The sequence below is a fragment of the Ascaphus truei genome, chromosome 12 (genome assembly GCF_040206685.1).
Source record: "Ascaphus truei isolate aAscTru1 chromosome 12, aAscTru1.hap1, whole genome shotgun sequence".
Taxonomy (NCBI): Eukaryota; Metazoa; Chordata; class Amphibia; order Anura; family Ascaphidae; genus Ascaphus; species Ascaphus truei.
Window position 1 is genome coordinate 23,777,658 of NC_134494.1, and position 21,804 is coordinate 23,799,461.

Here is a 21,804-nt window from a genome sequence, read left to right on the forward strand (position 1 = left end):
GCAACTTGGGATGCCCCAACTCTATGGGAACAAGAGCAACAAACAGGAATAGTAGTGGGTGCTACAAGCAGAAAAAACCTAGTCAGGGTAACTGCATGTAGAACAGAAGGGAAGCTGAGCACACCAAAAAAAATTCAATAATTTATAAAAAGTTCATTTAATTGACTGGTTACAGTCACAAACCATCCGACGTTTCAGTGTACAAACACCTTATTCCGGGAAGGTTAGAGATGATATATATTATAGGCGTATGTGACAGTTACAGACCAGATTAAAATGTGAGACAGCTTTAGTTTTGCCAGAACTTAGACTGGTGGCGGCTGTGAGAGTCTCAGGTAGACTGTTCCAGTTTTGAGGTGCACGGTAAGAGAAGGAGGAGCGGCCGGATACTTTGCTGAACCTTGGGACTATTAACAGTCTTTTGGAGTCAGATCTCAGATGATAAGTGCACATCTATTGTTGGTATGTTGATCGCTGAGACACCTTGTTCAAAGCTAAAAAAAAAGTTTCCTTGAAAGTAAATGATACTATGTTCTATATAATTAAGTTATATTTAAGTAATAATCCCCGAAGAACAGGGCATTACTGGCCAATAATGCCCAGTAATGCCCTGTTCTGAGGGGATTATTACTATTTTAGGCAAAATGTAGGCTTTTTTCATAAATAATAGACATTTTTGCATAGTTATATTGAATACATGAATGCACCTCTATATACTCTTACACTGCAGCTGTCTATATCTATAGACACACACACTGCAGCTCTACACACACATACACACACTGCACCTCCCCTACTTTATAAATATACACACACTGTGCAGCCTCCACACAAACTCTGCCTGCCGCCCCCCTCTGTAACACAAACACACACTTTGCAGTTCTACACACACAACACACTGCAGCTCTACACACACACACACACACACACACACACACACACACACACACACACACACACACACACACACACACACACACACACACACACACACACACACACACACACACACACACACACACACACAACAAACTGCAGCTCTATTCACACACACACTGCTGCCCTACACACACAGACTCTGCAGACAGACCTACACACACACACCCACGAACTGCAGACAGACACACACAAACACACTCCAGACAGACACACAAACAAACTCTCCTTCCTCACTGTGTCCTGTGCTGAGCTCTTTACCGGCAGGAAGGGGGAGGAGTCACTGAATAGCTGCTGCCTCCGGTCCAATCATCTCCCTTGTCTGAAAGCTGCTCCGACAAGTGAAAGCTGATTGGCTGAAAATAAAAACTTGGCAAGGTGACAAAAATGACGGGCCATTACTGATTAGATAATGCCCGGAATTTTAACCATTCCGAGAGCAGGGATTACAATAATGCCCGGAGTCTAACAACTTTAGCCTATAATGAAGTAATACTCCCCGAAGAATAGGCCTGAGGCAAAGCTAAGGGACTTTAACCCTGCCAGGGCATTATTGGCCAGTAATGCCCTGTTCTGAGGGGATTATTACTATTATAGGCGTTCTTTGTTGATTTTTTTTTCATAAAAAAAGATAGACACTTTTGTGGTCATATTGATATTTTTCACCATGATACTCTACATTATTTTGCTTTAACTGCATGTGTTTATTAAAATGAAATTGTACATACACACAGTCCCCCTCTATACACACTCGCTCTGCAGCTCCCCTCTCTATACACACAAAACACTCTAAAGCCCCCCTCCACTACACCCAAAAAACACACTCTGTAGCCCTCCTCCACCGCTACACTCACAAATTACACACAGAAGACACACACACAACACACAGCAGCCCCCCCTCTACACCCACTACAGCCCCCCCACTACACCCACAAACACACACCGCAGCCCCTATGTAAACCCACAAAACTGCAGACACACACCAACAAACCACAATCTGCCGCCCTCCTCCACTCTATACCCACTGAAGACGCACTGCAGGCCACCTCTACACCCACAAAACACACTGCAGATAGATATACACACCAACAAAACAGACTGCTACAGTACCCCCCTCTACACCCACAAAACACACACCAGCAGCCCCCTCTCTACACAAACAAACACACTGCAGCCCCCTGTAAACCCACACAATGCAGACACACACACACACACCCCAATAAAACACTCTGCAGCCCTCCTCCACCCTCTACACACACTTTAGACACACACACACACCAACAAAACAGACTCTACTGTCTCCCTCTACCCCCACAAAACACACACCAACAGAACACACACTACAGACACACACACATACACCAATAAAACACTCTGCTGCCCCATTTACACCCACATAACACACACAACTTTCCTCTCACTCTCCTGTGTGGAGCTCTCTGCAGGCAGGGTGGGGGAGGAGTCAGTGCCTGGCTGCAGGCAGGGAGGGGGAGGAGTCAATGCCTGGCTGCAGGCAAGGTGGGGGAGGAGTCAGTGCCTGGCTGCAGGCAGGGTGGGGGAGGAGTCAGTGCCTTGCTGCAGGCAGGGTGGGGGAGGAGTCAGTGCCTTGCTGCAGGCAGGGGGGGGGGAGGAGTCAGTGTCTTGCTGGTGCCTCCTGTCCAATCACCTCCGGAGAGCTGCTAACTCTCTGTGTGGATGAAAACTGAAAACTGATTGGCTGAAAAATCTGACATGGTGCCAAAAATTCTGTGCATTACTGCATGGATAATGCCCAGAACTTTAACCAATTAGAGAGCAGGGATTTCAATAATGCCCGAAATTTAACAGCTTTAGTCTATAATATGGCATACAACATTGGTAAACCAATTATATTTCTCTACAGAAATCCAGCAACCTTTGGTAGAGTTTGAAGTGAGATTAGTGAGGTGTATTGTAGACTTCTGAACAAACCATGTTTCATTTGAATGAAAACAACATACTTCACTTTATGGGATACTAGAAAAAAATGTAGGGCAAGTGCTGGAAAGGAAATACGTTTTTTGTTGTAGTTACTGTGTAGTTTGGTTGTTTAAAGCAGGGGAGCACAAACTTTTGCTGCTGGAGCTCCCTGTCTTGTTTGCCCCAGTTATCGTGCCCCCTCCCCCTACCTTGCATCCGTCACGTGACCCGCGTTGTCATTTGCCGCGTGCGACGTCACGTCACATGGCCCCGCGGCGGCATTTGAAGCCACGTTGCCATGGTGACGCGTCACACCGCCGGCTGAATCACGGTAAGTGGAGTTTCGCATGGGCCTCACGCGATCCCCCGGCATTTAATTTAAATGCCTTGGGGAAGAGCGAGGGGCCTCTGCAACCGACCCCCAGAAAAATCTCCCGCCCCCCCAGTTTGCGCACTGCTGCTTTAAAGGAAAGATCCCACAAATAACTTGCCTTATCCCTTCCATCACCAGCGGGCATTATTAGAACAGAAACAAAAGAAGAAGCGTCAGGAGCCTCTGATGGTACAATCTAATGTGGATGGGCGCGCCCGGGCACGCAGAATGAAACAGTCGGAGGAGCAAGCACCGCTGGTTGAATCTTATCACAGCAGCAATAGCAGCACAATTTATCACGGTAAGTTAGCGGTCAGGGCTTTCAGGGCGGTCTTATTTTGGAACAGCTGTGGTGGAAAGCAAGGACACCTCACTTCCTTTAAACCTAGAGGCAATGACAAAGGGGCAGCCCTTCCTTGGACTTCACAGCAGTGACATGTTGAAGCGGTTGTATCGAGGGAGGGGGGGGGATATGTTTGTTTTCTTTTTTATCTCGATCTGACACCAATAAGTAATTTATAAACTTGTTGGGAAGGGTTTTCATTTATTATTATTCTTAGCTGGAGCTGGTCTGAGTTTCTCTGATGTCTGGAGACCCCCCGTTCCTGAGATATTTTTGTTTTTTTGTGTGTTCTGGTTTGGAGACAAACTACAAATATAGCCAGTGGCAGATTATGACCCTCTGGGCACCAAGATTCTTGGGGATTTTCCTCGAGGTGGTCCTCTTTCTGCAATGTCGTGGCATCATTTGACATTGGATCGACAACGCGATTCTGCAGGAGGAGGGCTGCTCCGGTGAAGGTAAGAGACGCCCCTCTTTCTCACACACACACACACACCTTACCATCGGTGAGGTCCAGGGACTCTGTAGCTCCCTCCTCCATCTCCGTACTCTAGTCAGGCGGAAGTTGGATCCTGGTGCCAACAGTAGGAGGGAAGAGTATGGCAGGCAGTAACCGCTGAGCTGCTGCATGGTGTGCTGCAGTACCGGCCCATTGCAACCTATGGGGGCCCCCTAATCTTGGGGGCACCTAGGCACATGTGCCTAGTGGGTAATCCGGCCATGTATATGGCTGCGGGGTCACCAATAGAAAGTCTACAACGTCATCTACCGATGCGGCTTTTCTATTCCCCGCCGGAGCACTCAGTAAAGATGCAGTTATGAGATAAAATATAAACAAAGACCAAGAAAGCAATATTAAGCATGGATCCAGACTGAAGATAAATAACATATGTTACAAGCTGACACTGGTTGTTTAAGGCTTGATATTTGTTTGTGTGCAATCTGGACCTGCAGTTTACCTGCTTTAGTGCTGCAGTTTGTTTCATTGCCTTTCCTATCTATAAGCTGCCATAAAAAAACAAAGTCATTTCAAACTAAGACGTTTGATGGACGCCATGTCTGGAGAAGGCTCAGCCCTGTCTAATTCTGCTCTCGGAGGAGCAAACCTTCATGCACAGTTTGCAATGTTCCATTTGCAGCTTTCTTGTTGTGTGTGAATGATGGGAAGTTCAAACGCTGTTAACGTCTATTTAGCTACTAAATTCTCCTGAGACAGTCTACCACCTTATATGAAATGATGATATGCCAATTCATTTAAGTAATCACTTTTAGCACGCATTTGATCTTAGGCCAGGAGTGCTCAACTCCAGTCCTTAAGCCCACCCCCCTTTCCCCCAACAGGTCTTCAGGATACCCCAGCTTCAGCACAGGTGGCTCAATCAGTCCCTGCTTCAACACAGCCTCTGATTGAACCACCTGTGCTGAAGCTGTGATATCCTTAAAACCTGACCTGTTGGAGGGGCTTGAGGACAGGAGTTGAGCACCTCTGTCTTAAGCTATGACATTGTTTACCTGATACAATGATACAGGGAGTAGCACAAAAAACATCAGGGTGTTCTGGGATGCAGGGGACGTTAATACAGTCTGTGTAGGTATCAAAAGTAGACTTATTGAAGCTGTGAAATGCATGGTTTGTGATTGATACTGTACATAGTAAATAGTTTTTACATAGGAGGTTGAAGAACAGAAAAATACTCACTGAGTGCAACCTTTTGTTTAGTGCTGTGCTTGGTGATATAACAATGTCTGTGCTATGTTATATTTCTATTGATACAGAGGAAGACAAACAAAGTACCCCAGAGCAACATTTCAGTTATGTTTCATGAAGGAAACAAATTTCTTATTAAATCCTATAAGTAGCAACCAGATCTCTCCCCAGAACAATAATCTGCCCATGTTCTAACCTGTTAGTCATACTGTATGTTTCTATTACTGTCCTAAGTAGCTATCTTATCTTCTATTAAACATACCTACTATGCCAGGGGTTTCCAACCTTTTCTTGGTTAAGGAATCCTATCATTATATTGTGAAATGCTGCAGAACCCCAACCCTCTCTAATAGCGCGTCTGGGATCATATGCATTGTAAAGAACCCCAACCCTCTATAATAGCGCGTCTGGGATCAGATGCATTGTAAAGAACCCCAACCCTCTCTAATAGCGCGTCTGAGATCAGATGCATTGTAAGGAACCCCAACCCTCTCTAATAGCGCGTCTGAGATCAGATGCATTGTAAGGAACCCCAACCCTCTCTAATAGCGTGTCTGAGATCAGATGCATTGTAAGGAACCCCAACCCTCTGTAATAGCGCATCTGAGATCAGATGCATTGTAAGGAACTCCAACCCTCTCTAATAGCACGTCTGAGATCAGGGTTCAAAAACACTATACTGTACCTTTCATCAAATGCGCCAAAGTTAGTATTTGTTAGTATATTGGTCTTTCATGTTTGGTGCATATACATCACGTGACTAAATATTCATGGCTTTTAGACAATGTGCACATTTTTTCAGTATTCGTCAGATATGGTTGTTTTACCCCTAAAACTGGTTCATACTCCTTCGGATGTGCTGTTTCGGTTCACGGAATTGAGAAACTTGCTTTCATTCAGATTTTTCTTTCTTTCTAATCTGTAAAGAATCAAAACCACTACATACAGTATGTAATAACATTTTAGCTCCTTGATTGTATTGCAGAGGCAGTGCTGCCACAATAAAGGCAGAGCTGCCACAATAAAATTCAGACACCACTTTAGTTAGTTTATATAAGGCAGCACCTTAATGCTTTGCACTTGATTTATCACCAATTAACCCAGCAACGAAGGCCAACCATATTAAGCTTTCACTCTGGATCATAAATCATTTTTCCCAGGGCTCGATTCTCTGACATCGGTGTAATGCCATAGAAATACTCCAGATTAATTGCTGATTACTTAGTAAAATGTTATATTCAAATTAATCATGCAGTGTATTCCATTTTTATTCCGTGGTGTCCATGTAACAGGCCTTTGATTTAATTGAGAAGGTTTTTTTTCTAGGTACAACATTATAACCATTTGTTTTTTTAATGACTCACAAGCAAAAAATATGTTGGAATGTCCCACTGTCTTTAGATTTAACCCCGTGAATGCCAGGGGTGGCTGCCACTCGTCAACACTGTCAGACTATTCGAAGAAAATATAACACAAAATAAGTTATGGTGTGTAAAAGTGACAAAAACCCTCCATTGTATAGTGTACAGCAAATAAACATACCACTTGTGAGCACATTCACATGTCTTAGACAGGTGTGCAACCCTGCGTTTACCCCACTAACTCTCAGCATACAGTGTGTCCCCTGCAGCCAAGGATTCTGGGAAATGACATCAAAATGAGCACTCACAGTGTCACAGTGCTTAAAAAATATGAGTTTCTTTATTCTGCAAGCTGCTGTGCTGGTGAGAGAGGAAGCTCGTCTCACCCTGACAAAGGTTGTATTATACAGCCAAAACGTTGACATTTTATGGCGAAATAAGTTCACATTAAACCAAGTTCGTGGTGCCGCGCTCTTTCCACATTTCTATGTTATGACATAAGAAAGGAGACAAATTAGGGAGAAACCCCCGCTTAATATAATATGGTGATGAGAATGTGAGGGTGCTTGTGGGGCAAGAAGGCTACTGTATAACAACTGTAAAGGAGAAAGAACCCCAGTTGTGTAGCACTCTCTCACTGAACTGGGATGATGTGTGTACATTTTACAAATGTAATTTATTAGAGAAAACTAAATAAAATAAAGGGCTTTAAAATAAATAATGCAATGGCGCATTAGAAAACCAATAAGGAGTGTAATGACCCCGGATAAGGAGTAATTCCTGGATACAGTGTTATGGTATAAAGCACTGTGCCTTGGTGTATGACTCTATATAACCAACTACCAAGGAATTGTGAAATACAATATGGGGGGGGTGGGGGGGGGGAGAGGAGGGGTGTGTGGATAACAAATCAAGGACAAAATGCAAAAAGCTGATCTGGGTATACCTATGGTTCACAGTAACTTGGACGTTCTAGAGGACCGGTGGTTGATACTATAACCACCTAATATAGAAATGGATCTGTGTGATCCTGTGGTCTTGAACAACGGAGAAATTGGAGAACCAAGGTGGTGCTGGTTGGCAACAAGTCACCGGAATGACAGCAGCCTGCTAATTAGTTACAAATTAACCTGTAATGGTTAATAGAACAGTAGCGTGGGATACCATATAAAATGTGTGAGCCAGGACCTTAGTAGCACATCCGTGTAGACACTGGAGACCCAGAATCAAAATCGGCTATGTAATAGTAAGTTCCCATCAGCAAGAGGGAAACAACAACATACCGACACACTGTACAAAGTGTCCTATGAGAGAGAACACTGTAACTAATTAGTGTGCTGACAGCATATCCTAGTGATGGAAAAGCAACTCAGAAGTTGTAAATAGTACATTAACTCCCTGATCTGAACACCAACATCTATTCTACAATCTATACCTAAATAACCCCAGGGTAGGGCTATTGTACTGATAGACACTGTAGCTAGTGCTGATGTAAACTACTGCTGCCTAAGTGAGGTCTATACTGCCAGTATTATTTGGTATGAGCGTACATAGGTAATGAAGTTCCTTATTATATACTCAGTTCCAGACTGGTGCTATAATTATCCCCCCTTCATTCATAGCTTAAACTGTGCTAGAGCAGGGCAGAGCAGATGCTCCCGTGTGGAGTTACAATACTGCGTTCACAGTGGTAAGGGCTCCCTTCTGCCGGCCCTCCTCAGGCCTTTTGCAGGCACCTCTACAGTACCCCTGAGATGGGCCCTTCTCCATGGGCTTCTAGCAAGCACTCTGTGGGCCCCCGCAGGCAGGCTCCGAGGTTCCAGGTAGGCACAATCTGCTTCCCCTCTGCTGTGGCCCTCCCTGCTGCCTAGGCCCATACCTATAACTTCTCCCCCAGGCCCATGCCGCATTCTCCCCCCCCCACTCCCCACCACCTGGCCCATACTTCCTTCTCCCCCCACCACCTGGCCCATACCTCATTTCAGACTGAATAGCCCTCCATCGCCTGAAACTCAACATGTCTAAAATAGAGTTTATCATAATCCCCCCTAAACCATTTGCACAATTTGTTGTCACAGTCCATAACACCATCATTCATCCAGTTTCCCAGGCAAGCATGGGTGTAATATTTTACTCTTCCCTCTCCTTCTCTTTACATCTATGCTGTTGATAAATCTTGCTGCTTTTTCCTCTGATCCATTGCAGAAACTTCCCATTTTCTCTGTCACGCCACGACTAAATCTCATGCATACCCTCATCCTCTCCCACCTTGACTATTGTAGCCTTCTCCTCTATGGTCTTCCTGTCTTCCCACTCCATACTCTACAATCTCTCCATAAATGCTGCGGTGAGTGTTATCTCACTCTTCCGTAGGTCTGTCTCTACTTTCCATCTGAAATCCCTTCAGTGGCTCCCCATCAAATGCAGCATTAACAATAAAACTCTACTTCTCTCCTTCAGGGCATTATCATACTCCCTTTTACATCAGCTCTAATCTCCCGCTATACCCCTTCTCATCCCTTACGCTCTGCTGAAGGTCTCCTCACTGCTCCACACCTCCCTACAGCACTCTCACTTATCTACCCCTTTTCACTTTTAGCTCCCTGCCTGTGGAACTCCCTCCCAGTCAACCTCCGCCAAATCCATGTCACGCCTAAAATGTCACCTCCTCAGTTAAGTACTGGGTTCAGTTACGCCTGGGGCTACAGTACTCTGCGCACTCCTGATGCACTTACTTGTCCCATCTCATGTTCTACACGGCACTTGCTCCTATTGTATAACACGATTTCCCCTTTAGATGGTAAGCACTTTACGACAGGGACTCCGTAAGTCCTTTTGTTTAACTTTCCGGTTAAACGCACTTGTGCTATTCCGCCACTGGGGTATCGGGGAGCAGGGTCGCCATCCACCGGGAGACAAATCCCTCCACATCAGTAATCTCCTCAGGGATGCCGCGGATCCTTATATTATTGCGGCGATCCCTATTTTCTGCGTCCTCCTGCCGCTCAGCTAGCTCCGTGATTTGAGTTTGCAGGTGTGTGGATCTGTTTTCTTTATTACTTTTGAGGAAGCCGCCATTTTTTCCTCGAGGGCTCCTGTGCGCTCCCCCAGTCCCTGGACTTCCTTGCAGAGCTCCTGTATCTCCGCGCGGAAGAGCGATTTCATATCGTTGTATAGTCTATCAAAATCGCAGCATCTTACTGGTAGTTGCTCAGGCTCCTCTATCCCCTCCTCGTCCTGGTCGGAGTCCGAGCCCGCGGCGGAGCTCGCCGCCATTTCTGCACCGGTGCCCTTTGCTGCGGATCTGCTGAGGTATTTGCGCAGGTCCCCGGTATTTTTTTTTCCCTTTGCTGGGTTGTGGCGCCATCTCTATCGGTTCCCCGAGCTATTTAAAGTATTTTGGGGTTTGATCTTGTGCTGGAAAGTGGTTATTTTTGCTTTAATAACGTGGCGGTGGAAGGAGCTCAAGGCTTAAGCAGCCGTCCACTTCACCATCGCGCATGCGCCTCCAATTGGTTTCAATGTTGATGCCTATACTGTAGCAAGCTAGTAGATGACTGCAAAATTCCAAATGTGTTTCTTTACATCATTAGCATTAAAGCTGCAGACCAAGCAATAAGCATTTTTTGTTTCTATAGCAACAATTTACAAAGTCACACCACCTTCCTCTTCTGAAACAGGCTCTGGCACATCACTTTTTCAGCCCTGCCCTCTCTCTAGCAGTGCACCAATTGTATCTAGTGACTGCCTGGTCACATGATCTTCCCCACAGGACTGCATCTTTGGCCCTCTTCTGCTGCACTGACAGCCATTTAGTGAACTCCCCTGAGCCGAATCTTCACTGATCGATCACAGGAGAACGGATCGATCTGTGACTTAGCTAATTACTTATCATTGTGTGGATTATAATGATGCACATATTAAAGGGGAGGGAAAAAAAACGGCAACTTGGACTTCTGCTCTATAGGTGCTAGTCACCGTATTGGCTATAGAAAAATTAAGATTAATTTTTTTTAGTCTTTTTAAATTGAAGGTGTTGACCAACATTGTAATCGTACAAGGTTTTTTTGTGCATAAGATTTCGAGACTACAGCGGTTTCTTCATCAGAGAAGAGTCTTAATTGGCCAACATTTAAGATGGTATTTACGATTATTGGCGTTAGGGTAGGGAAAATGAGTTAAACTATATATGAACCTGTAGCGCCAATAGACTCACATTTAATTGTACTGCGAATTTTAGATTTGATGGCTAGTATGTTGATTTATTAATCACAATTTTCTGTAATATTGTTTGCAATAAAACTGAACTGAACTTGAACTTTGGCAACTCTTTCCTGGCAACGTTTTTAGCACTTTTCAGACTTATTTGTCAGTACACAATCACTAACACAATATTTAGACATATTCACATATTCTGCAGGAAAGTGTAAAACAAAATCATCCATAAAGAAACCAAAAATTATTTGAAGCAAAAGATCAACTTTTTATATTGAACCTTGCACTTACGTGGGATTACCTATGTGGTGAAGAAAATTAAACTAAAAGCATATAATCAGCGCTCTAACCTAAAAACCTAAACCTACTTATAAATGAAATAAACAGGTGCTCTACAAACAAAGAGGTGATCCCCTATGTGGGAAACCCTAATAATGATCCCTCAGAACCTATTTTAGCAGATTGGGGTATGGCTGCCTCAGGAATAAAACAAACCTATCCACAAGGCATGTATACAAAGCACGAAAAATGACAAAAAAGAACATTGTTCTTTTTTGTTCTTTTTTGTCATTTTTCGGGATTACCTATGTACTGTACTTTCATGTCAGTACCAATGCTCACAAAACATTTAGTGATTTGGCCGTAAAAAGAATTACTGCAGAGTTCCCCAACTTTTCCAGTAGTGTTTTTTGCCCTTTCACCAAAGAAGGAACTCATTAGACAGATATATTTACTGCAATTTTGTTGGATAACCCTGCTGAATTTTCTATATGGAGGAGGGGGGAAGGGAGAAAGGAGACTCGAGGATTCAATAAGGAATATTGGAACTTGATCTTGTGTTAACTTCCACTCAAGTCCATTGCAGTTATTGCTAATCACACTCTGATATCCCTTATGGGATCTTTGTCCCCTCCCCCCTCCGCATAAGTGTTTAAATGATTATTTCCCCCAGTTTATAGCAATCTTGGCTGATTGAGTTTGTTTTCCTTTTCTACGGTAGCAGAATCAGATGCAAATCTCTGCTCTAACCTCCAGGGACTCCCCCGTTCCACAAATATTTATTTAGGTTTCGTCATTCACAGTGTTGCTTGGAATGGGGGAACCAGTTGGAGAGCCAAGAACAGTGCTGGCAACAGTCCTGGAACACGTAACCATTCCCAATACACGTGTAGTTCAGCTGGTCAGTGCAATAAAGATTATTCCACAGCCACGTCCCTCAACTGTAACTAGAAGTTATTTGAGAGATGCACAATGGAATATGATGGTAGTAGCAGTGTTGTTTTCCTGCATAGAGATATTATACATACTGGAGTACTGAACATTGTGTGTGGCTCATTGGAATGAAAAGATCCCTGCCATGAAAATAGCCTCCAATATGTCTAATGCAAAATAAAAAGCAGCTTTTAAAAGGGGGTTTCCATCTCTGTTCTTCCATAATAAAATGAGTGACACACTGTGAGTGCTCATTTACATGTCATTACCCAGAATCCCTGGCTGCAGTGGAAGCACTGTATGCCAAGAGATACAGGCAAAAGGGCGGGTTGCAGACCCGGTCTGAGACAAGTGAATGTACTCAGAAATTGTATTTTTATTTGCTGTACATAATTTAAAAAAAAATCAATTTGCTTTTGAAATAGGAATACAAAGCAGATTGGTATACATTGTACTATGTTCTCTTGAATTTTGTACAGCAACAATAATCACATCTTCAAAGCTACAGACCAAGCAATATCCAACATGTGTTTTTTTATTTTTTATTTTAATGAAGAAAATACTTGTAGAATTTTTATTTTTTAAACCAACTCTGAATTACATTTTTAATGTGTTATAATGTAACAAGCATTTTTTGTTTCTATAGCAACCATTTACAAAGTCACATCCCCTTCCTCTTCTGAAACAGACTCTGGCACACCCCTCTTGAGCCCTGCCTTCTCTCTAGCAGTGCACCAATTGTATCTAGTGATTGCCTGGTCACATGATCTTCCCCACACAACTTTTCATCTTTGGTCCTCTAAATGCTGCACTGACAGCCATTTAGTGAACCCCCGAACCGAATCTTCGCTGATCGATCACAGGAGAACGGATCGATCGGCAACTTAGCGAATTACTGATCATTGTGTAGATTGTATTGATGCACATATTTAAAAAAATGAAATAAAAAAAAAAAGCATCAGCTTGGACTGCTGCTTTAACTAATGATGGTCAAGGAAGTGTTAAAATGTATTGGCATCAGATCAGATATCATGCACTGCTGGACACGAAGTCAGATAAATACAGATGTAGCAAGACTTACTGTCCCAAGCACCGCGGATGCACAAGCAGAAATCCGTGGTGCGGAGACAGTGGCTGCCGCGATGGAGCTGTGAAGGTTGCATGCATCTGAATGGGACCACAAGCAGTGTTAATTCTTCAGTGCAGGTACTACCGTGGTCGCGTGTTACTGTATGGCCCCTACAATGAGGATTAATTCCACCACAGGCAGATTTTTATTTTTTACTTATTTTATCATACATACATAAACATAAACTTAATTCCAGGTTTCTTATTCTTAATATCATTTAATTGTGAAGCGCCATTATATTCCAGAGCGCGGTACTATGGGGGTACAGAAGGAGCGGCTCAGTGAGTAAAGACACTGACTGGCACTGAGTTTTGAAGCACGGGAACCTGGTTCAATTTGGCTCCTTGTGACCTTGGACAAGTCACTGTATCTCCCTGTGCCTCAGGCATCAAAAACATAGATTGTAAGCTTCACGGGGCAGGGACCTGTGCCTGCAAAATGTCTCTGTAAAGCGCTACGTAAAACTAGCAGCGCTATACAAGAATATGCTTTTATTATTGTTACAGTGAGGACAAACATGCACACACAGATACAAAGAGGAAATGACGGCCCTGCTCGTAAGAGCTTACAGTCTAGAGAGCAACTCCTATATATATTTTTTTTATATCAAGAAGCCCATATCCCTGACTCAATTTTATTCTCCTTTTATGAACATTTTAAGTTCCACGTCTAAATTACAACCATGGGGGAAGGGGCAAGTGAAGATTTTTTATTTTATGATGATAATCTCCCCTTAATAAGGTCCATATTAGGAACTGTTATCAAATGTGCTCTTCTGCAGGCCAATTTGGGTCTGTTAGCGAGAGAGCCAGGTCTAAAATTAAAAACTGAAGCTGTTTTGCCGACTACTGTTTGTACAGCTGGCAGGATTGATGTTTTCAGCAGGAAACTGAAATATAAAATGTAGCATCTCATACAAAATGTTCCCGCTCTATTTCTATTTTTAGTAGAACGAATCTGAGTGGAACCTTTTTTTGGGGGGAGGGGGGGCATTTCCATGTGTTCATAAAATAAAATGGTTATGAACTCTTTTAGAACATTTTTAGTAAATTAGTAAATATTTTATTTTATAGCACAAATGGACGTTCCAAGAAAGTTGTGTGCCGGCGAATTTTAACCTTTTCAGGGCAGGAGAGGGGCATCAACAGGTCAGGTTTTCAGGATATTCCTGCTTCGGCGCAGTTTGAGCCACTGATTGAACCACCTGTGTTGAAGCAGGGATATCCTGAAAACCTGACCTGTTGGTGGCCTTTGGATTGGAGTTGGCCACTCCAGTTTTAGGGGAACCGGTTGAGCGAATAACTCATTAACCTAGAAATCCCACCCAAAGACGTCCATTTTTCTTTTAGGAAATCAAGCCATGGATATGTTCATTTTTCCAACTGTGGCTGGACAAAACAAAGTTTCATGTGGATAGAGGACGATATGGCCCTGTGTAGCAAAACCACCTAATTTAAATAATGTTAAAATGCCTGTTTCAGGTGCCTTGCCATTTTATGTGAGTTCCTCTCTAATTGAAAGTGTATCATTGTTAATTATTAAGAAAGCTCAATTGCATATAAAGCATGAATATTAGCATTTGACTGTTTTATATCACACGCCATCTAAGCATTATCTTACAGTGAAAATCGAAAAAGGCATTGTAATAATAATAACATGTTCTTGTATAGCGCTGCTAGTTTTACGTAGCACTTTACAGAGACATTTCTCAGGCACAGTCCCTGCCCCGTGGAGCTTACAATCTATGATTTTGGTGCCTGAGACACAGGGAGATAAAGTGACTTGCCCAAGGTCACAAGGAGCCGACACCGGGAATTTAACCAGGCTCCCCTGCTTCAAACTCTCAGTGCCAGTCAGTGTCGTTACTCACTGAGCCACTCCCACCTTATCAAGGTGGTGCAGTATGGCGATGGATATTAATGCAAGTGCAAAGAGGCGGACTAATTGCGTTTTGGATAGAGGGGTGTAAAAATGTTGCTACATTGAAGATGATCTGACAGAACTTACTGTGTATATTTTATAACCAGATAGGGATGTTCCTGTCACTGCTCTTATTGTCTGACCTGGGTTTCAGGTTAGTATGTGTGTGTTTCAGACAACGCACGTCACCCAAGTCTAACAATCTTTCTCCCAGAACTATGTTAGCGTTTCTTTCACGTTGGGATCCTCTCTGTCTCCAATGAGTGATCTGTCATTTTAAAACAACAATTCGTTAATATCCAGAAGTAGATTGTGTTGGTCTCAAATGTTTAAAAAACGCACTCATTTTACTATTTACGTCTGTCATCCAAAATGTTATCATCCATAGTCGCATACGGCTAAAATGACTAATTGTATGAGGTTTACTATGCTAATTTTATTAACAAGCATATAATTAAATGTCAAATTCTCTTAGACTTTAAAAGGGTAAGAGATAAGTCATAAAAATAAAAGGCAGATGTTTAGCAGTGCTGTGCTATGTCCTTGAATCAAATGTGTCTACAGCAATTAACAAATAGAGGAATAATGAGATAGTTCTATTGTTCTATTTTTAGAAGTATGGGTAAATCCAACCACGACATAATGTTGTGTTGTATTTTAATGTCACTCACAGTGTACATGACCTTGGGGGAAGTATGTTTGGGCGTTCTTTCTTTTTACCTAACATAATGTATCACTTTGGATATTTGAAATGTTGCAGTACTGTATGTCACCACTGTACTGTATGAGCTCCAGCATGGACACTGACATGGACATAAATACAGTATATATGGTGTGGTGGAGAATGTTCAGCGATGCAAGCGGTCCGGATTTGCTATGTAGTGTGTTGGGTCTGGGGTTTTGAGCTCACAGGGGTGTTGTGTGTCTTTGGACAAGAACATGGACACATCTTTCCAAAGTTCAATTTTGAAGGGGTCTCTATATCAAGCTTCAAGGCTGGCTGTTTTGCAATTAAATTGCCACTTATTTAGAGAATGTGTTGATGTATTGAGGTTCTTCCATGTTTCTCCCCTCGTGTTATAAACAAACATAGGGAGTGATTATGGTAGGAGACGTGGTGCATATTATGTATAATAATTTCCCCATTTTTTTGTGTGTGCATCGATTTTACAGATCTACAGTAAGTTAGCCCACCACCTAATGTATTGTTTTGCATAGAAGTAGTTGAGTCAGCTTCAGAAGTTGACTACTAAAGGTCACAACTCAGCAGGAGCATTTCATTATTTATCTCTGCTACAAAACCGATGAGTTGCACTGTTTAATAAGAAAAAAGAAAGCACTGAAACTGTGTTTTTTAAATGAACTAAACGGATTGTTTCCTGCAGCAGTTTTGCGGCCAGAAGGCACTGATTGAAGCACGAATCTCCTTACCCGTTATTCTCTGTGACTCCCTTTTATTTACAGTACAGGAACCGTAAGGGGTGGGGGGGAGATCTTCTGGAGTTGATCGTAGCAATTTTCCATTCTGGGGACTGCCTGGTTCCATACATATTTACTGGTGAAGTTGCTGGTTCTACAGCTACCTCACGACAAAACACCGGCCGATTTTCACCATTCCTGTGGGCCAATAGGGAGCCGCAACATCGGTTGTGGCTTCCTGTTGGACGGCTATTTAATCCCCCTGTAAAAACCAGGAAGCAATATTGGTAACTTCACCGGTAAGTGCCATGGGAACCGCGGCCTTACCGGAGTTGAAAATAGGCCAGTTCAGCTCCTGGGGACCCCTCCCCCCGGTTTCCATGTTGTAACAAAACAAAGAAAAGGGGGGGGGGGGGAAGCAGGTAATAATGGAAGAATTGTTTTATATAAACCCCAATATCTATTCTGGCCCACGTTCCTTTTCTTTTCTGTTTGCATCTCTTTCTGTAATCCAAATAACATGAAGAGAAGAAAAAAAAACAGGCAATATGAGAAACATGAAAAACACGGCTTTGCTGATAACGACATTGTGCTTTTGTAACCTTATCTCTTTTCTATCTGTTCTGTGTCTCTGATTTTCTTTCCTTGTTGCTGGGGGTTCTCTGAATATATCAAGCAGTGCAGGAGGCGGAGCAGGAGGCTGCACAGGTGATAGCAGAAACCCAAGCCCCAAAGTCTACTAAAAAGGCCAAGGCCGCGGGAGCTGCGGGCTGTCAGACTGGCAGTGCCAGAAAGGAGAAAAAGGGGAAGCAAAAAGGTTAGCCGCATGCTCCTGAATACCCTTTAAAGCAGCATTGCATGTTCATAACCTTGACATTGAAAGTGCTGTTTGGTTTCTATTTTCTAGTACAGTATAGTGTATGAGATGCAGAATGTCCAATACAAATATCGATTATAGTGCCCCCAGAAAATTATTGCTAAAAAAAAAAACTAAACCGTTTTAGATTAAAGGTGAGCTGTCAAATAATTCTACCAAGGGTGGACATTACCAGCCGCATCACGGCCTATTTACAGTCTCCGTTTTGCCAATTCCTAGTACCGTTCACCATTTCCTTGCTTCCTGTGTACCTTCCACGTGGAAATGTACATTTTCTAATTATAGCCCTTTGGGAGCTTTTCTCACTATCTCAGTACTGAGCACGGGGGTCTCAAACATTTTTTTTTTTTAACATGGGTACCCCTGAAGGATTTTTAACATCTCGGGCCACCCCTGCTCTTCAGACTTCATTCCCCTCCTAGCTACATGCACATGTACGCACCCCCCTTTCACAAGCCAACCTCTTCTTACACCCTCAACATTCACCCTCAGCTGTTTACTCAATACACACTCCACATGTATCCCCCTTCTCACATGTATCCAATATCTCACATGTATCCCATATCTCACATGTATATCCCCCTTCTCACATGTATCCCCCTTCTCACATGCATCCCCCTTCTCACATGTATCCCATATCTCACATGTATCCCCCTTCTCACATGTATCCCATATCTCACATGTATCCCATATCTCACATGTATCCCCCTTCTCACATGTATCCCCCTTCTCACATGTATCCCCCTTCTCACATGTATCCCATATCTCACATGTATCCCCCTTCTCACATGTATCCCCCTTCTCACATGTATCCCATATCTCACATGTATCCCCCTTCTCACATTTATCCCCCTTCTCACATGTATCCCCATTCTCATATGTATCCCATATCTCACATGTATCCCCTTCTAACATGTATCCCATATCTCACATGTATCCCATATCTCACATGTATCCCCCTTCTCACATGTATCCCATATCTCACATGTATCCCATATCTCACACGTATCCCCCTTCTCACATGTATCCCATATCTCACATGTATCCCCCTTCTCACATGTATCCCATATCTCACATGTATCCCATATCTCACATGTATCCCCCTTCTCACATGTATCCCATATCTCACATGTATCCCATATCTCACATGTATCCCATATCTCACATGTATCCTCCTCACATGTATCCCATATCTCACATGTATCCCATATCTCACATGTATCCCATATCTCACATGTATCCCATATCTCACATGTATCCCATATCTCACATGTATCCTCCTCACATGTATCCCATATCTCACATGTATCCCATATCTCACATGTATCCCATATCTCACATGTATTCCATATCTCACATGTATCCCATATCTCACATGTATCCCCCTTCTCACATGTATCCCATATCTCACATGTATCCCATATCTCACATGTATCCCCCTTCTCACATGTATCCCATATCTCACATGTATCCCATATCTCACATGTATCCCATATCTCACATGTATCCTCCTCACATGTATCCCATATCTCACATGTATCCCATATCTCACATGTATCCCATATCTCACATGTATCCCATATCTCACATGTATCCCATATCTCACATGTATCCCATATCTCACATGTATCCCCCTTCTCACATGTATCCCATATCTCACATGTATCCCCCTTCTCACATGTATCCCATATCTCACATGTATCCCATATCTCACATGTATCCCATATCTCACATGTATCCCATATCTCACATGTATCCCATATCTCACATGTATCCCATATCTCACATGTATCCCATATCTCGCATGTATCCTCCTCACATGTATCCCATATCTCACATGTATCCCATATCTCACATGTATCCCATATCTCACATGTATCCCATATCTCACATGTATCCCATATCTCACATGTATCCCATATCTCACATGTATCCTCCTTCTCACATGTATCCCATATCTCACATGTATCCCATATCTCACATGTATCCCATATCTCACATGTATCCCCCTTCTCACATGTATCCCATATCTCACATGTATCCCATATCTCACATGTATCCCCCTTCTCACATGTATCCCCCTTCTCACATGTATCCCATATCTCACATGTATCCCCCTTCTCACATGTATCCCCCTTCTCACATGTATCCCATATCTCACATGTATCCCATATCTCACATGTATCCCATATCTCACATGTATCCCCCTTCTCACATGTATCCCCCTTCTCACATGTATCCCATATCTCACATGTATCCCATATCTCACATGTATCCCATATCTCACATGTATCCCATATCTCACATGTATCCCCCTTCTCACATGTATCCCCCTTCTCACATGTATCCCATATCTCACATGTTTCCCATATCTCACATGTATCCCCCTTCTCACATGTATCCCCTTCTCACATGTGTCCCATATCTCACATGTATCCCATATCTCACATGTATCCCATATCTCACATGTATCCCATATCTCACATGTATCCCATATCTCACATGTATCCCATATCTCACATGTATCCCATATCTCACATGTATCCCATATCTCACATGTATCCCCCTTCTCACATGTATCCCCCTTCTCACATGTATCCCCCTTCTCACATGTATCCCCCTTCTCACATGTATCCTCCTCACATGTATCCCATATCTCACATGTATCCCATATCTCACATGTATCCCATATCTCGCATGTATCCTCCTCACATGTATCCCATATCTCACATGTATCCCATATCTCACATGTATCCCATATCTCACATGTATCCCATATCTCACATGTATCCCATATCTCACATGTATCCTCCTTCTCACATGTATCCCATATCTCACATGTATCCCATATCTCACATGTATCCCATATCTCACATGTATCCCATATCTCACATGTATCCCCCTTCTCACATGTATCCCATATCTCACATGTATCCCATATCTCACATGTATCCCCCTTCTCACATGTATCCCCCTTCTCACATGTATCCCATATCTCACATGTATCCCATATCTCACATGTATCCCCCTTCTCACATGTATCCCATATCTCACATGTATCCCATATCTCACATGTATCCCCCTTCTCACATGTATCCCATATCTCACATGTATCCCATATCTCACATGTATCCCATATCTCACATGTATCCCATATCTCACATGTATCCCCCTTCTCACATGTATCCCCCTTCTCACATGTATCCCATATCTCACATGTTTCCCATAGCTCACATGTATCCCATATCTCACATGTATCCCCCTTCTCACATGTGTCCCATATCTCACATGTATCCCATATCTCACATGTAGCCCCCTTCTCACATGTATCCCATATCTCACACATGTATCCCATATCTCACATGTATCCCATATCTCACATGTATCCCCTTCTCACATGTATCCCATATCTCACATGTATCCCATATCTCACATGTATCCCATATCTCACATGTATCCCCCTTCTCACATGTATCCCATATCTCACATGTATCCCATATCTCACATGTATCCCATATCTCACATGTATCCCATATCTCACATGTATCCCCCTTCTCACATGTATCCCATATCTCACATGTATCCCCCTTCTCACATGTATCCCATATCTCACATGTATCCCATATCTCACATGTATCCCATATCTCACATGTATCCCATATCTCACATGTATCCCATATCTCACATGTATCCCATATCTCACATGTATCCCATATCTCACATGTATCCCATATCTCACATGTATCCCCCTTCTCACATGTATCCCATATCTCACATGTATCCCCCTTCTCACATGTATCCCATATCTCACATGTATCCCATATCTCACATGTATCCCATATCTCACATGTATCCCATATCTCACATGTATCCCCCTTCTCACATGTATCCCATATCTCACATGTATCCCCCTTCTCACATGTATCCCATATCTCACATGTATCCCCCTTCTCACATGTATCCCATATCTCACATGTATCCCATATCTCACATGTATCCCATATCTCACATGTATCCCATATCTCACATGTATCCCATATCTCACATGTATCCCCCTTCTCACATGTATCCCATATCTCACATGTATCCCCCTTCTCACATGTATCCCATATCTCACATGTATCCCATATCTCACATGTATCCCATATCTCACATGTATCCCATATCTCACATGTATCCCATATCTCACATGTATCCCATATCTCACATGTATCCCATATCTCACATGTATCCCCCTTCTCACATGTATCCCATATCTCACATGTATCCCATATCTCACATGTATCCCCCTTCTCACATGTATCCCATATCTCACATGTATCCCATATCTCACATGTATCCCATATCTCACATGTATCCCCCTTCTCACATGT

General features: G+C 43.0%; 1 protein-coding gene across 6 annotated transcripts in view; it reads left to right on the plus strand.

Moving 5' to 3' along the window:
- TUB (TUB bipartite transcription factor) overlaps positions 1 to 21,804 on the plus strand; it is a 290,155-nt gene that overhangs the window by 224,266 nt on the left and 44,085 nt on the right. For 3 of the 6 annotated variants that reach the window (XM_075567022.1, XM_075567025.1, XM_075567024.1), the window contains exons 3-4: positions 3,386 to 3,548; positions 17,231 to 17,371. In XM_075567022.1, the coding sequence (XP_075423137.1) occupies positions 3,386 to 3,548; positions 17,231 to 17,371 (304 nt within the window). The remainder of the gene's footprint in view (positions 1 to 3,385; positions 3,549 to 17,230; positions 17,372 to 21,804) is intronic. The other 3 variants (XM_075567027.1, XM_075567026.1, XM_075567023.1) reach the window with 2 other exon arrangements.